At 51.1% G+C, this 15,492-nt stretch overlaps 1 protein-coding gene across 2 annotated transcripts in view; it reads left to right on the top strand.

Moving 5' to 3' along the window:
* Uch (Ubiquitin carboxyl-terminal hydrolase) overlaps positions 1 to 15,492 on the top strand; it is a 42,521-nt gene that overhangs the window by 13,919 nt on the left and 13,110 nt on the right. For both annotated transcript variants that reach the window (XM_076202753.1, XM_076202752.1), the window contains 3 exons: positions 8,624 to 8,752; positions 11,308 to 11,453; positions 14,863 to 15,004. In XM_076202753.1, the coding sequence (XP_076058868.1) occupies positions 8,624 to 8,752; positions 11,308 to 11,453; positions 14,863 to 15,004 (417 nt within the window). The remainder of the gene's footprint in view (positions 1 to 8,623; positions 8,753 to 11,307; positions 11,454 to 14,862; positions 15,005 to 15,492) is intronic.

The raw sequence follows: 15,492 nt of genomic DNA, 5'->3' as shown, positions 1-15,492 counted from the left end.
ATGGTTTGGACACACAGAAAGAGTGAAGAAAGATTAGTAAAAAAAGGTGTGGAAGGCAGAGTTGAAAGGAGTGAACATGAGGGGGCGACCAAGGATGAGATGGATGGATGGGGTAAAAGGGGCATTGGGAAAGAGGGGAATGTCTGTTGAGGAAGGACGAAGACAAGATAGGGGTGAGTGGAGAATGGTTGTGTATGGATGATGCTGTGAAGCATGGCAGTGAGTGGGTGGGGAATGGGGGAGTGTGTGAATAATGTTTTGACACAGCCTGAAGGGATTTCTCTCCATCTTCTCTTTTTCTGCATGAAGGGACAGAGGTGGAGGGGGGGTCACCAATTAAATGAAGCAGCCCTGCTGTGGATGGCCTGTGTCTTGCTACATTACTTCTGACCCAGAGCAGTGTGCAAAATGCAGGGATGATCTGTCATCCAAGAGAAGTCAAGAAAAAGGGTGGTGGTGGTAGTGAATGGAAGTGGAGAATGTGGGGATGAAGTGGGTGAGAGTTGATTTATGCCTCCTTTGACTTTGGTTACCTCCTCCCTCCCTTGTAAGGGAGGAAAAGCAGTTGGAACTGTGTGTGTGTGTGTGTTGTATAATGTACAGGAAAGGAGCTAAATTTGAGTGGTCTTGTACCTTTTATCCATACCCAGTTTTGAATTAGCCACCCCCCTCTTCCTATACCTCCCTCCCTACCTTACCATCCCCCCTCTCACCATTCCCTCACCATCCCCTTCCCAACCCTCCCGTCTCTCACCATTCCCTTCCCAACCCTCCCGTCTCTCACCATTCCCTTCCCAACCCTCCCGTCTCTCACCATTCCCTTCCCAACCCTCCCGTCTCTCACCATTCCCTTCCCAACCCTCCCGTCTCTCACCATTCCCTTCCCAACCCTCCCGTCTCTCACCATTCCCTTCCCAACCCTCCGGTCTCTCACCATTCCCTTCCCAACCCTCCGGTCTCTCACCATTCCCTTCCCAACCCTCCGGTCTCTCACCATTCCCTTCCCAACCCTCCGGTCTCTCACCATTCCCTTCCCAACCCTCCCGTCTCTCACCATTCCCTTCCCAACCCTCCCGTCTCTCACCATTCCCTTCCCAACCCTCCCGTCTCTCACCATTCCCTTCCCAACCCTCCCGTCTCTCACCATTCCCTTCCCAACCCTCCGGTCTCTCACCATTCCCTTCCCAACCCTCCCGTCTCTCACCATTCCCTTTCCAACCCTCCCGTCTCTCACCATTCCCTTCCCTACCCATCCCCCACCCACTCCTTCTCCCCCACCCACTCCCTCTCCCCCACCCATCCCCTACCCACTCCCCCTCTCCCCCTACCCATTCCCCCTCTCCCCTTACCCATTCCCCCTCTCCCCACCCATCCTCTCACTACCCTACCCTACCCACTCCCTCTCTCCCTACCCTACCCTACCCACTCCCTCTCTCCCTACCCTACCCACTCCCTCCCTACCCTACCCTACCCACTCCGTCTCTCCCTACCCTACCCACTCCGTCTCTCCCTACCCTACCCACCCCCTCCCTACCCTACCCTACCCACTCCCTCTCTCCCTACCCTACCCACTCCCTCTCTCCCTACCCTACCCTACCCACTCCCTCTCGCTGCCCTGCCTTACCCACTCCCTCTCACTACCCTACCCACTCCCTCTCAAACCCTACCCTACCCACTCCCTCTCACTACCCTACCCTACCCACTCCCTCTCTACCCTACCCTACCCACTCCCTCTCACTACCCTACCCTACCCACTCCCTCTCTCACTACCCTACCCTACCCACTCCCTCTCTCACTACCCTACCCTACCCACTCCCTCTCTCACTACCCTACCCACTCCCCCTCACTACCCTACCCTACCCACTCCCTCACTACCCTACCCACTCCTTTTCTCACTACCCTACCCTACCCACTCCCTCTCTCACTACCCTACCCTACCCTAGCCACTCCCTCTCTCACTACCCTACCCACTCCCTCTCATTACACATACCCTACCCACTCCCTCTCACTACACATACCCTACCCACTCCCTCTCACTACACATACCCTACCCACTCCCTCTCACTACACATACCCTACCCACTCCCTCTCACTACACATACCCTACCCACTCCCTCTCACTACACATACCCTACCCACTCCCTCTCACTACACATACCCTACCCACTCCCTCTCACTACACATACCCTACCCACTCCCTCTCACTACACATACCCTACCCACTCCCTCTCACTACACATACCCTACCCACCCCCTCTCACTACACCTACCCTACCCACTCCCTCTCACTACACCTACCCTACCCACTCCCTCTCACTACACCTACCCTACCCACTCCCTCTCACTACACATACCCTACCCACTCCCTCTCACTACACCTACCCTACCCTACCCACTCCCTCTCACTACACCTACCCTACCCACTCCCTCTCACTACACCTACCCTACCCACTCCCTCTCACTACACCTACCCTACCCACTCCCTCTCACTACACCTACCCAACCCACTCCCTCTCACTACACCTACCCTACCCACTCCCTCTCACTACACCTACCCTACCCACTCCCTCTCACTACACCTACCCTACCCACTCCCTCTCACTACACCTACCCTACCCACTCCCTCTCACTACACCTACCCTACCCACTCCCTCTCACTACACCTACCCTACCCACTCCCTCTCACTACACCTACCCTACCCACTCCCTCTCACTACACCTACCCTACCCACTCCCTCTCACTACACCTACCCTACCCACTCCCTCTCACTACACCCACCCTACCCACTCCCTCTCACTACACCCACCCTACCCACTCCCTCTCACTACACCCACCCTACCCACTCCCTCTCACTACACCCACCCTACCCACTCCCTCTCACTACACCTACCCTACCCACTCCCTCTCACTACACCTACCCTACCCACTCCCTCTCACTACACCTACCCTACCCACTCCCTCTCACTACACCTACCCTACCCACTCCCTCTCACTACCCTACCCACTCCCTCTCACTACCCTACCCACTCCCTCTCACTACCCTACCCACTCCCTCTCACTACCCTACCCACTCCCTCTCACTACCCTACCCACTCCCTCTCACTACCCTACCCACTCCCTCTCACTACCCTACCCACTCCCTCTCACTACCCTACCCACTCCCTCTCACTACCCTACCCACTCCCTCTCACTACCCTACCCACTCCCTCTCACTACCCTACCCACTCCCTCTCACTACCCTACCCACTCCCTCTCGCTACCCTACCCACTCCCTCTCGCTACCCTACCCACTCCCTCTCGCTACCCTACCCACTCCCTCTCGCTACCCTACCCACTCCCTCTCGCTACCCTACCCACTCCCTCTCGCTACCCTACCCACTCCCTCTCGCTACCCTACCCACTCCCTCTCGCTACCCTACCCACTCCCTCTCGCTACCCTACCCACTCCCTCTCGCTACCCTACCCACTCCCTCTCGCTACCCTACCCACTCCCTCTCGCTACCCTACCCACTCCCTCTCACTACCCTACCCACTCCCTCTCACTACCCTACCCACTCCCTCTCACTACCCTACCCACTCCCTCTCACTACCCTACCCACTCCCTCTCACTACCCTACCCACTCCCTCTCACTACCCTACCCACTCCCTCTCACTACCCTACCCACTCCCTCTCACTACCCTACCCACTCCCTCTCACTACCCTACCCACTCCCTCTCACTACCCTACCCACTCCCTCTCACTACCCTACCCACTCCCTCTCACTACCCTACCCTACCCACTCCCTCTCACTACCCTACCCACTCCCTCTCACTACCCTACCCACTCCCTCTCACTACCCTACCCACTCCCTCTCACTACCCTACCCACTCCCTCTCACTACCCTACCCACTCCCTCTCACTACCCTACCCACTCCCTCTCACTACCCTACCCACTCCCTCTCACTACCCTACCCACTCCCTCTCACTACCCTACCCACTCCCTCTCACTACCCTACCCTACCCACTCCCTCTCACCACCCTTCCCTACCCACTCCCTCTCACCACCCTACCCTACCCACTCCCTCTCACCACCCTACCCTACCCACTCCCTCTCACCACCCTACCCTGTCCACTCCCTCTTACTGCCCTACCCACTCCCTTTCACTGCCCTACCCTGCCCACTCCCTCTCACTGCCCTACCCTGCCCACTCCCTCTCACTGCCCTACCCTGCCCACTCCCTCCCCTACCCTGCCCACTCCCTCTCACTGCCCTACCCTGCCCTCTCCCTCTCACTGCCCTACCCTGCCCACTCCCTCTCACTCCCCTACCCTTCCCACTCCCTCTCACTGCCCTACCCTGCCCACTCCCTCTCACTGCCCTACCCTGCCCACTCCCTCTCACTGCCCTACCCTGCCCACTCCCTCTCACTGCCCTACCCTGCCCACTCCCTCTCACTGCCCTACCCTGCCCACTCCCTCTCACTGCCCTACCCTGCCCACTCCCTCTCACTACCCTACCCTACCCACTCCCTCTCACTACCCTACCCTACCCTACCCACTCCCTCTCACTACCCTACCCTGCCCACTCCCTCTCACTGCCCTACCCTGCCCACTCCCTCTCACTGCCCTACCCTGCCCACTCCCTCTCACTGCCCTACCCTGCCCCCTCCCGCTCACTGCCCTACCCTGCCCACTCCCTCTCACTGCCCTACCCTGCCCACTCCCTCTCACTGCCCAACCCTGCCCACACCCACTCACTACCCTCACTGCCCTACCCTGCCCACTCCCTCTCACTACCCTACCCTACCCACTCCCTCTCACTACCCTACCCTACCCACTCCCTCTCACTACCCTACCCTACCCACTCCCTCTCACTACCCTACCCTACCCACTCCCTCTCTCACTACCCTACCGTACCCACCCCCTCTCTCACTACCCTACCCACCCCCTCTCTCACTACCCTACCCTACCCCCCTCTCACTACCCTACCCTACCCACCCCCTCTCTCACTACCCTACCCTACCCACCCCCTCTCTCACTACCCTACCCCACCCACCCCCTCTCTCACTACCCTACCCCACCCACCCCCTCTCACTACCCTACCCTACCCACCCCCTCTCTCACTACCCTACCCTACCCACTCCCTCTCTCACTACCCTACCCTACCCACTCCCTCTCTCACTACCCTACCCACTCCCTCTCTCACTACCCTACCCACTCCCTCTCTCACTACCCTACCCACTCCCTCTCTCACTACCCCGCCCTACCCACCCCCTCTCTCACTACCCTGCCCTACCCACCCCCTCTCTCTCACTACCCTGCCCTACCCACCCCCTCTCTCTCACTACCCTGCCCTACCCACCCCCTCTCACTACCCTGCCCTACCCACCCCCTCTCTCGCTACCCTGCCCACCCTCTCTCTCGCTACCCTGCCCACCCTCTCTCTCACTACCCTACCGTACCCACCCCCTCTCACTACCCTACAGTACCCACCCCCTCTCACTACCCTACCGTGCCCACCCCCTCTCACTACCCTACCCTACCGTACCCACCCCCTCTCACTACCCTACCCTACCCACCCCCTCTCACTAGCCTACCCTCCACCTCCCCACTCACTTCCCTACCCTACCCAGCCCCTCTCACTACCCTACCCTACCCATCCCCTCTCACCACCCTACCCTACCTTACCCATTCCTGCTCTCCCTACCTTACCTTACCCATTCCTGCTCTCTCCCTACCCTACCTTACCTTACCCATTCCTGCTCTCTCCCTACCTTACCTTACCCATTCCTGCTCTCTCCCTACCTTACCTTACCCACTCCTGCTCTCTCCCTACCTTACCTTACCCACTCCTGCTCTCTCCCTACCTTACCTTACCCACTCCTGCTCTCTCCCTACCTTACCTTACCCACTCCTGCTCTCTCCCTACCTTACCTTACCCACTCCCTGCTCTCTCCCTACCCTACCTTACCCACTCCCTGCTCTCCCTACCCTACCTTACCCACTCCCTGCTCTCTCCCTACCCTACCTTACCCACTCCCTGCTCTCTCCCTACCCTACCTTACCCACTCCCTGCTCTCTCCCTACCCTACCTTACCCACTCCCTGCTCTCTCCCTACCCTACCTTACCCACTCCCTGCTCTCTCCCTACCCTACCTTACCCACTCCCTGCTCTCTCCCTACCCTACCTTACCCACTCCCTGCTCTCTCCCTACCCTACCTTACCCACTCCCTGCTCTCTCCCTACCCTACCTTACCCACTCCCTGCTCTCTCCCTACCCTACCTTACCCACTCCCTGCTCTCTCCCTACCCCTACCTTACCCACTCCGTGCTCTCCCTACCCTACCTTACCCACTCCGTTCTCTCTCCCTACCCTACCTTACCCACTCCGTGCTCTCTCCCTACCCTACCTTACCCACTCCGTGCTCTCTCCCTACCCTACCTTACCCACTCCCCGCTCTCTCCCTACCTTACCCACTCCCCGCTCTCTCCCTACCCTACCTTACCCACTCCCCGCTCTCTCCCTACCCTACCCACTCCGTGCTCTCTCCCTACCCTACCGTACCCACTCCCTGCTCTCTCCCTACCCTACCTTACCCACTCCCTGCTCTCTCCCTACCCTACCTTACCCACTCCCTGCTCTCTCCCTACCCTACCTTACCCACTCCCTGCTCTCTCCCTACCCTACCTTACCCACTCCCTGCCCTCTCCCTACCCTACCTTACCCACTCCCTGCCCTCTCCCTACCCTACCTTACCCACTCCCTGCTCTCTCCCTACCCTACCTTACCCACTCTCTGCTCTCTCCCTACCCTACCTTACCCACTCCCTGCTCTCTCCCTACCCTACCTTACCCACTCCCTGCTCTCTCCCTACCCTACCTTACACTCTCCCTGTTCTCTCCCTACCCTCACTTACCCACTCCCTGCTCTCTCCCTACCCTACCTTACCCACTCCCTGCTCTCTCCCTACCCTACCTTACCCACTCCCTGCTCTCTCCCTACCCTACCTTACCCACTCCCTGCTCTCTCCCTACCCTACCTTACCCACTCCCTGCTCTCTCCCTACCCTACCTTACCCACTCCCTGCTCTCTCCCTACCCTACCTTACCCACTCCCTGCTCTCTCCCTACCCTACCTTACCCACTCCCTGCTCTCTCCCTACCCTACCTTACCCACTCCCTGCTCTCTCCCTACCCTACCTTACCCACTCCCTGCTCTCTCCCTACCCTACCTTACCCACTCCCTGCTCTCTCCCTACCCTACCTTACCCACTCCCTGCTCTCTCCCTACCCTACCTTACCCACTCCCTGCTCTCTCCCTACCCTACCTTACCCACTCCCCGCTCTCCCTACCCTACCTTACCCACTCCCTGCTCTCTCCCTACCCTACCTTACCCACTCCCTGCTCTCTCCCTACCCTACCTTACCCACTCCCTGCTCTCTCCCTACCCTACCTTACCCACTCCCTGCTCTCTCCCTACCCTACCTTACCCACTCCCTGCTCTCTCCCTACCCTACCTTACCCACTCCCTGCTCTCTCCCTACCCTACCTTACCCACTCCCTGCTCTCTCCCTACCCTACCTTACCCACTCCCTGCTCTCTCCCTACCCTACCTTACCCACTCCCTGCTCTCTCCCTACCCTACCTTACTCCCTGCTCTCTCCCTACCCTACCTTACCCACTCCGTGCTCTCTCCCTACCCCACCTTACCCACTCCGTGCTCTCTCCCTACCCTACCTTGCCCACTCCGTGCTCTCTCCCTACCCTACCTTACCCACTCCGTGCTCTCTCCCTACCCTACCTTACCCACTCCGTGCTCTCTCCCTACCCTACCTTACCCACTCCGTGCTCTCTCCCTACCCTACCTTACCCACTCCGTGCTCTCTCCCTACCCTACCTTACCCACTCCGTGCTCTCTCCCTACCCTACCTTACCCACTCCGTGCTCTCTCCCTACCACCTCCCACCCTCCCCTACCCACTCCACTGCTCCCTCTCTCCTACTACCCTACCCATGCTCCCACCCTACCCTACTTACCCTACCTTACCCACTCCGTGCTCTCTCCCTACCCTACCTTACCCACTCCGTGCTCTCTCCCTACCCTACCTTACCCACTCCGTGCTCTCTCCCTACCCTACCTTACCCACTCCCTGCTCTCTCCCTACCCTAGCTTACCCACTCCCTGCTCTCTCCCTACCCTACTCCACCCCCTTTCTAACCTAGCCATCCTCCCCACCCTACCCTCCCTCCACTTTTCCCACCAGATCCACAGTGGCAGGCAGGCAGGCAGGCAGGCAGGCATGCAGTGGTCCTTGTGTCTTGTAGGTCCCTGGAAGAAACTTGGGGCTGCTGTCTGTGTTGTGTCAATGTGGGACTGTCACCAGTTTGCCATAGTAGCTGTTGTACTTGGCTCTCGTATGAGTAAAGTTGGAGGAAATGCTGTAAAAGTGAATAGAAGTTAATTCAGAAGAAGATTGTCACTCCTTTAGGCTGCACCTGATAGGTGATGGTGTTGACAGGCTGCAAGGAAATGTTTCTCTTGGACATCTGTGTCACAGGAGGACCACCCCATGTAGATACTAGTTCCTTTCATGGTATTACAATCCAAAATGTCTTAATAAATCAATATATTTTTCTACAGTTCATGACTGGTCTGGGTGTACCATCAACCTGGGCCATTCATGATGTCTATGGTATGGATGATGACCTGTTGGCTATGGTGCCACAACCAGTAGCTGCATTGCTTCTTCTCTACCCACTCACCAGTAAGGTAAGCTACTTTTATGCCAGCAAAAAATATGAAAACGGGTATACTTTCTGCATTCATGTGAGATCAGGCTACCAAGAAATATTAACACAATTTGGAACTGGTGGATACAGTCTAGAGCAGTGGTTCCCAAACTTTTTTTGGGCCGCGACCCAAATCCAGATCTGGTGAAGATGTGGTGACCCCCCAAGCATCAAAAAGCATTTTCGAAAGTCTTCTTTTATTGAAAACAAGTGTAGGGAAGCTTTTGATTGAAATTATTTTTTTTTCTAACAAGGTCTCGGGACCCATTCTTGAACACTTCGCGACCCATAGTTTGGGAATCGCTGGTCTAGAGACACGACAGAAAAGGTAAAATGGGAGGGTGCTGATGGTAGTTGTGAAAAATGACAATTATAAGAGTGAAGATAATGTTAGGCAACAAATCTGAAGTACAACTGGGGGCTAGACAAGAAACTTAATGGTGTACAGGGTGTTTGGGATAAAGTTGATAATTTTTTATCTAGTTATTTCAGGACCATTTGAAGGATTTAATAGCAGTAAAATGCAATGGGTAGCTGATTCTGTGTACTATTGGTGGGTGTGAGAGCTAGAGAGCATGGAAGACTGGACAGCACTGGACTATTGGAAGAGTGACCTGCATCATGATGATAATGCCGGATTAAAAAATTCAGAAATCTTAGCTACAGCTCAATGCACCTTGAATACTGTGAAGGCCATGAGATGGGAGCTGGAGAATTGTGATGGAGGTGTGGAAGCAGTGGCTAGCAGGAAGGATCATAGCAGGCATTCTGACTATCCATGCAACAAAGTTTGTTGAAGCTTAAAAAAAAAAAAACGGGCAAAGCAATGTGGACCTTGGCGAGAGAAATGGGTGTCGGAGTGGTGACTATGAAGAAAGCACTGAACAAGGATCTTTGCTACTCCTCATATAAGAGCCACAAGGGCCAACTACTTACCGCCAAGGCCCAAGAGAACCACCTTATGAGAACCTAGAAACTCCTCAAGGTCCCCAGTTGAGCCAGGGATGCTCTGGTTCTTCAGATGAGAAGAATTTCTACCAGAACCAGTTGCACAATGTGCAGAACAACAGGTGGCTAGCCAACAGTCCACATGAAGTCCTGTGCTTCATGAAGACCAAGTTCCCTCAAACTTTGATGGTCTTTGGGTGCATTTCCAGCGAAGGTTACGTCATACTGCCCCACATCTTTGAAGAGGGACTCTGACTTGCTTCAGATAGCTGTATTGAGTTGCTGTCCACTGTTGTCAAGGGCTGGGTGGAGAGGGCGGGTGCAGGAAGACCATACATGTGGCAGCAGGGCTCAGCTCTGTGTCACACCTCTGGGAAAACCCAGAAGTGGCTGTCTGAGAACTTCGACTTCACTAGTCCTAACATCTGACCCCCAAGTTGCCCAATTGCAACTCAATGGGTGCAGTTGAAAAAGACCCCAATTGTACTGCCTACAACACCAAGGATGAGCAGATTGTCAGGATCAAATTGGTGTTCAGGTATCTCTTGAAGAACAGTATGAAGGCTGCGTGCTGCAGGTTCAGGTCCCTTCTGGAGGCTGTGGTGGAGGTTTATGGTGGCTTCTCTGAGTGAGCTGTATTTTGCAAAAGATCCTCCAAGAGATGCACTTTGAATTTTGAATTGCAGAAATTTTTGGCCAAGATGACATTTTTCTTTCTTTTTCTGAAAGTGTCATTTATGCATGAGGGGAAGTGGGTGGGGGATGGGAGGGTGAGGAAGTATGTATGAGAAAAAATTTGACGCAGCCTGAAGGGATTTCTCCCCGTCTTCTCCTTTTCTGCATGAGGGGATGGAGAGGGGGGGTCGCCGAATTTATGAAGTGGCCTTGCTGTGGATGTGTTGTGTCTTGTGACACTGCTTCTGACCCAGGGCAGTGGACAGGATGCAGTGATGACCTATCATCCAGGAGGTGCCAAGATAGAAGGGAGGGAGGAGGGGGAGTGGAATATATGGGAAATGAAATGGGTGGGAGTGATTTCTATGACTTTCTTTTTGGCTCCCCCCCCCCCCGTGTAAGGGGGGAAAAACCCTTGGCATATGTATGTATGTCATTTATCCCACACACCCTGTATGTCATACCCAAGACAAAGGAATGGAACTAAGGAAAATAATTGAACAAACTGACAAAATTCAGGTTGATGATTTCATTTGCAAAACGATCTCTATCGCTGAACTCTTGATTTATGATGTAGGGAAAAAAATTATCCTAGGTCTTGACACCACTTCTGACCCAGGGCAGTGGGAGAGATGCAGGGATGACCAGTCATCCAGAAGGAGCCAAGAGGGAGGGAAGAGGGTAGATGGGAGTAGAGTATTTGGGGATGGAATGGGTGGGAGTGATTTTTATGCTTTTTTTTGGCTACCTCCTTTGTAAGGGCCCTTTGGTATATGTACCATATTTTGTATAGTGCATAGAAATATGCTGGGACTAAACTCAAAAGAGGGTAATTTATAAAGCTAGATTGGTTACTTTTTTTTTCTGTATAGTTATAAATCTTGATGGTATATAATTTCATGTGCATTTCAGGCTGATGAAAACAAAACGAACGAAGAAAAGAAAATTGAAAAAGATGGCCAGGATTTATCTCCTAATTTGTACTTCATGAAGCAGTTTGTTGGGAATGCATGTGGAACAGTGGCCCTTGTTCATGCCATAGCCAACAACACTGATAAGTAAGTTGAATCTGGTGTTATGATAGTATAAAGTAATACGATTTGAAGCGTTTCATTTTGTATTTGCTTGCAGTAAAAGTAAGTGTCCTATGCTAGATGTTTTGCTTTCTGCTCTGTGTTGACTCTGGAGCAGAGAACTCTTCATTGCATAAATGCAACTAGTGCTTGGCATGGGTTATGCACGGTTTGCCTTAGTGATTTAAATTGCTCCTTAACCACTTTGGTATGATGCCTATGTAGGTGCCATGAGGCAAGAGTGGTACATGAGGATGCCAGTCTTGATGACGTTTCTTGTAGTTGTACACGAGATACCCTCCGATTCTGTGAACTGGTTTGATCATGTTTTCTGTGTTTATTATTACTCAGTAAAAGAGAGTGAGTAATACAGCAGTGTCTTTATCTTTTATAATGCGAGTAGTGTGATGACTTGTGCATGTGGCAGCCGATGGTGTGCAAGAATTTGACTTGTACTGAAGTGGTTAAGATAAGTGACCCAGAGCATGTATTGGTGTAGTGAGATGGACTTTTGAAAGAATAGTCTCCCTTCTGCTCATGTAACTTTTGTTCCCCAACACCTTTATCTACAGGTGCAGTCTGGAGGGGCTGGCACAATCTGGATCAGGCCAACTTTTCCTCCTGTGTTGCAAAAAGAGGCAACAATTGGTACTGGTCCTGGTCTCCTCTTGAGCTGGTGGCATAAAAATTGCACCACTCTTGGTTTTTCCCTGCCCCTTCCATTACATTAAAAGAAAAAAAAAATAATAAAAGCATTATGAAACATGTTGCATATGTGTGGGATAGAGGGAAAATCTCTTGAGGGCACTCAAATGTACTAGAGCTTGGGTTAGGATAGGGAATAGAGTGAACGATTTGAAGTGATAGGGCTGCACCATGGTTATTCAGTGTGTACATGGTATAGTGCAGAAGGTAAACACAAGGATGCTGGGCAGGAGTTTGGACCTGGTGAGTGGAAGGAAGTGGGAGATAAATGGAGAACCAGCTGTTTTTTGTGGGTGACGCTGGGCTTGTAGCTGGGTCTGGGGAGGGACTAGAGCAGCTGGTGGCAGAGTTTGGGAGAGTATGCAAGAGGAAAATTGAAAGTAAATGGGGGCAAAAGTAAGGTGATGCGTACAAGGGTAGAGGGTGGTGACAATAAGTTGGAAGAGAGTTGAATAGGAGATAGGCTGGAGAAGTGGGGAGCTTTAATTATTTAGGGTCACATGTAGCAAAGAATGGATGGTGAAGATAGACTATAGGATAAAGGGAGCAAGTAAGTGTCTGAGGGAGATGAAGTGTCATGAGAAATCGGGATTTGGGAATGAGTGGAAAGAGAAGACTATTAAAGAGTGATTGTGTCCATGGCATTGCATGATGCAGGGAGGCTGAAAGGAGCCTAAATGAATTTTAAAAAGTATGGATGGAGTTATGAGGATGGATAGAGTAAGAAAGGAGGCGAGGTGGAGAGTGGGGGGTGGAAAGTGCTATTTGATAGGGTCAATAAAGAATACTGGGTTGGTTTGGTTGTATGGAAAGAACAAGTGAAGGAAGACTACCAAAATGACTGTGGAAGTTGGAAGTGGATGTAGTGAATTTGAGGGGAGGGCTGAGAGTAGGTTAGGGGAATGTTTGAACAACAGTGAAAGGAGAGGACAAAAGATAGGTGAGTGGGAAGTGGTTGTGAATGGATGACAAATTGCTGCATCTCGACGGGATTTCATCTTGTCTACTGTAAATTCTTGAGTGAATAAGTGGAAATGGTCACTAAATAAATTAAATTGTGGTGCTAAACTAGCTTTGTCAGTCAAGCCCTGCTGTGGTGGTGATGCTGTCTTGCTGAATTGCCTATGACCTGCATACAAGGAGCCAAGATACAACTTACCTAGTATTTACCTAGTTGTATTTTCCGGGAAGGGGAGCTATGCTCGTGGTGTCCTGCCTTTGTATCTCGCAGTGTCTAGTTTGCTTTTAAACTCGTGGATGGTTTTTGCGCACACTATTACCTTGTCGAGTTTGTTCCAAGTGTCTACCACTCCGTGGAAAACTGTTTTTCTTCAGATCTCTTCTGTAGCTATGTTTTTTTTATTTTCTTTCCATGTCCTCTTGTGCTTCTCCTGTCCCAGTTTAACAAGTCCTCTCTATCAAGTATTTCTGTGCCTTTCATGATTCTGTAGATGGTCAGTAGGTCACCTCTCTTCTTTGCTCCAGAGTCGGTAAATCTAGTTTAGCCAATCTCTCCTCATATGACAAGTTTGTGAGTGCAGGTGCCATTTTTGTTGCTGCTCTCTGGATTCTTTCTATTTTCTTTATATTCTTTTTGGTACTGGGTGACCACAATGTCGCCGCATATTCTAGTCTAGGCCTTATCAGTGTGACCAATATTTTTTTAATCATTTCTTTGTCCAAATATGTAAGTGCTACTTTTATTGATCTTGGCAAGTTGTAGGATTCTCCAACAATTTTGTTTATCTTTTTGTCATAGGACAAGTCGTTTGAGATAATTACACCCAAATCTTTTTCGGATCTCTCCTTCTTTACCTCCGTGGTTCCAATTTTATATTGTCCTGATATTCTGTTTTTGCTTTTTCCAAACTCCATTATGCTACACTTCTTAATATTGAAGTCCACCTCCCATTTCTGACTCCAGTTCCATACTTTATTCAGGTCTTCCTGCAGTGATTCGCAATCCTCTTCAGTTTTTACTTTCATTAACAGTTTGGCATTGTCAGCAAAAAAGCTCATGTAACACTTCACATCCTCATCCATGTCATTCACATAAATAGCAAACATTATTGGAGCTAGTACAGATCCTTGTGGTACTCCACTGATCAACTGACAACAATTAGGTGTGGGATGGGTGAAGGGTGGGTGTGCCTTGGCTGGGTCATTTCCCTTGTAAGGGGGAAAGAGCTTTTGGGTATATATGTGTTTATATGTTTGATGCATTATTATTAACATGCCATAAACTTCCTGTTTAGTTAGTAGTTATACAAATTTAGAACTTTAAGCTTTGGTTAGGAAGAAATGCAAATTTTTAGTGCATTTCTCTGACCTATCAAAGGATAGGTTGTATTTATCTCATGCTTCACAATTCATCCACGATTTACCATATTAGATTATTTCCCTTATTAACAATACGAGATAGTGGTGCCTGTTGGTAATGGGTGTGCAATTTTGTTTGATTTGATTCAGTTTAATGTTGCAAATTTTCCCCAATTAGGAGGCTAGGACAGTGTTCCTTTACCGAGGACTTTGTAGTGGTGTGGAATTTACTGAACCATGCCCTTGATCCAACTTACCCCCGGCAGGGTTTGAACCAATGTCATCTTGACCTCCGTCACAAGTAGCGACAACCTGGCCCACTTGGCCAGTGAACATCCTAACACATTCTGTAATTTGAATAATATTTCAGGATAAAATTGGATGATGGGGCATTGAAGGAATTCATCTCAAAAACCAAAGGTAAGAATCCTGAAGATCGTGGCCATGCACTAGAGGAAGATGAAGGTATATCTCAAGCACATGAAGAATCTGCCCAAGAAGGACAAACTGAGGTAAGTCTTGAAATGTAAGGATTATGTATGTAAAGGTGATGTAGCTTTTGTAATTTTTGTAAGTAGATGAATCCAGCTTCAAGCATCACATAAATCTGCAAGTCAGGTTGGTCAGAATTAGTTTAAATTCAAGATGTTGAATTTGTTGTCCAAAAAATTGATCTATCAGGAATTAAATGTTTTGGAATTGTTTTAATTAGTGACATCACTGGAATAGTGAAGAGATGAATGATTAAATAAAATAACCCTCAATTGACATTTGACTTGGATATCACCCTTAAAAAATGAAAAGGGTCTTTTATACATGTTATGTATTTACCTAGTACCTAGTTGTAATATACGGGAGGGGAGCTATGCTCATGGTGACCCGTCTTTGTATCTCTCCACATCAAGTTCTATCTTAAAATCTTGTATAGTATTTGCACATACTGTTTTGTTGTCTAATTTGTTCCATTTATTAATCGCTCTGTGTGGGGAAACTGTTCCTT

This window comes from Oratosquilla oratoria, chromosome 19, assembly GCF_046742065.1.
Source record: "Oratosquilla oratoria isolate Oo_2021 chromosome 19, ASM4674206v1, whole genome shotgun sequence".
Lineage (NCBI taxonomy): Eukaryota > Metazoa > Arthropoda > Malacostraca > Stomatopoda > Squillidae > Oratosquilla > Oratosquilla oratoria.
This window is presented reverse-complemented; position numbering and strand designations above follow the sequence as displayed.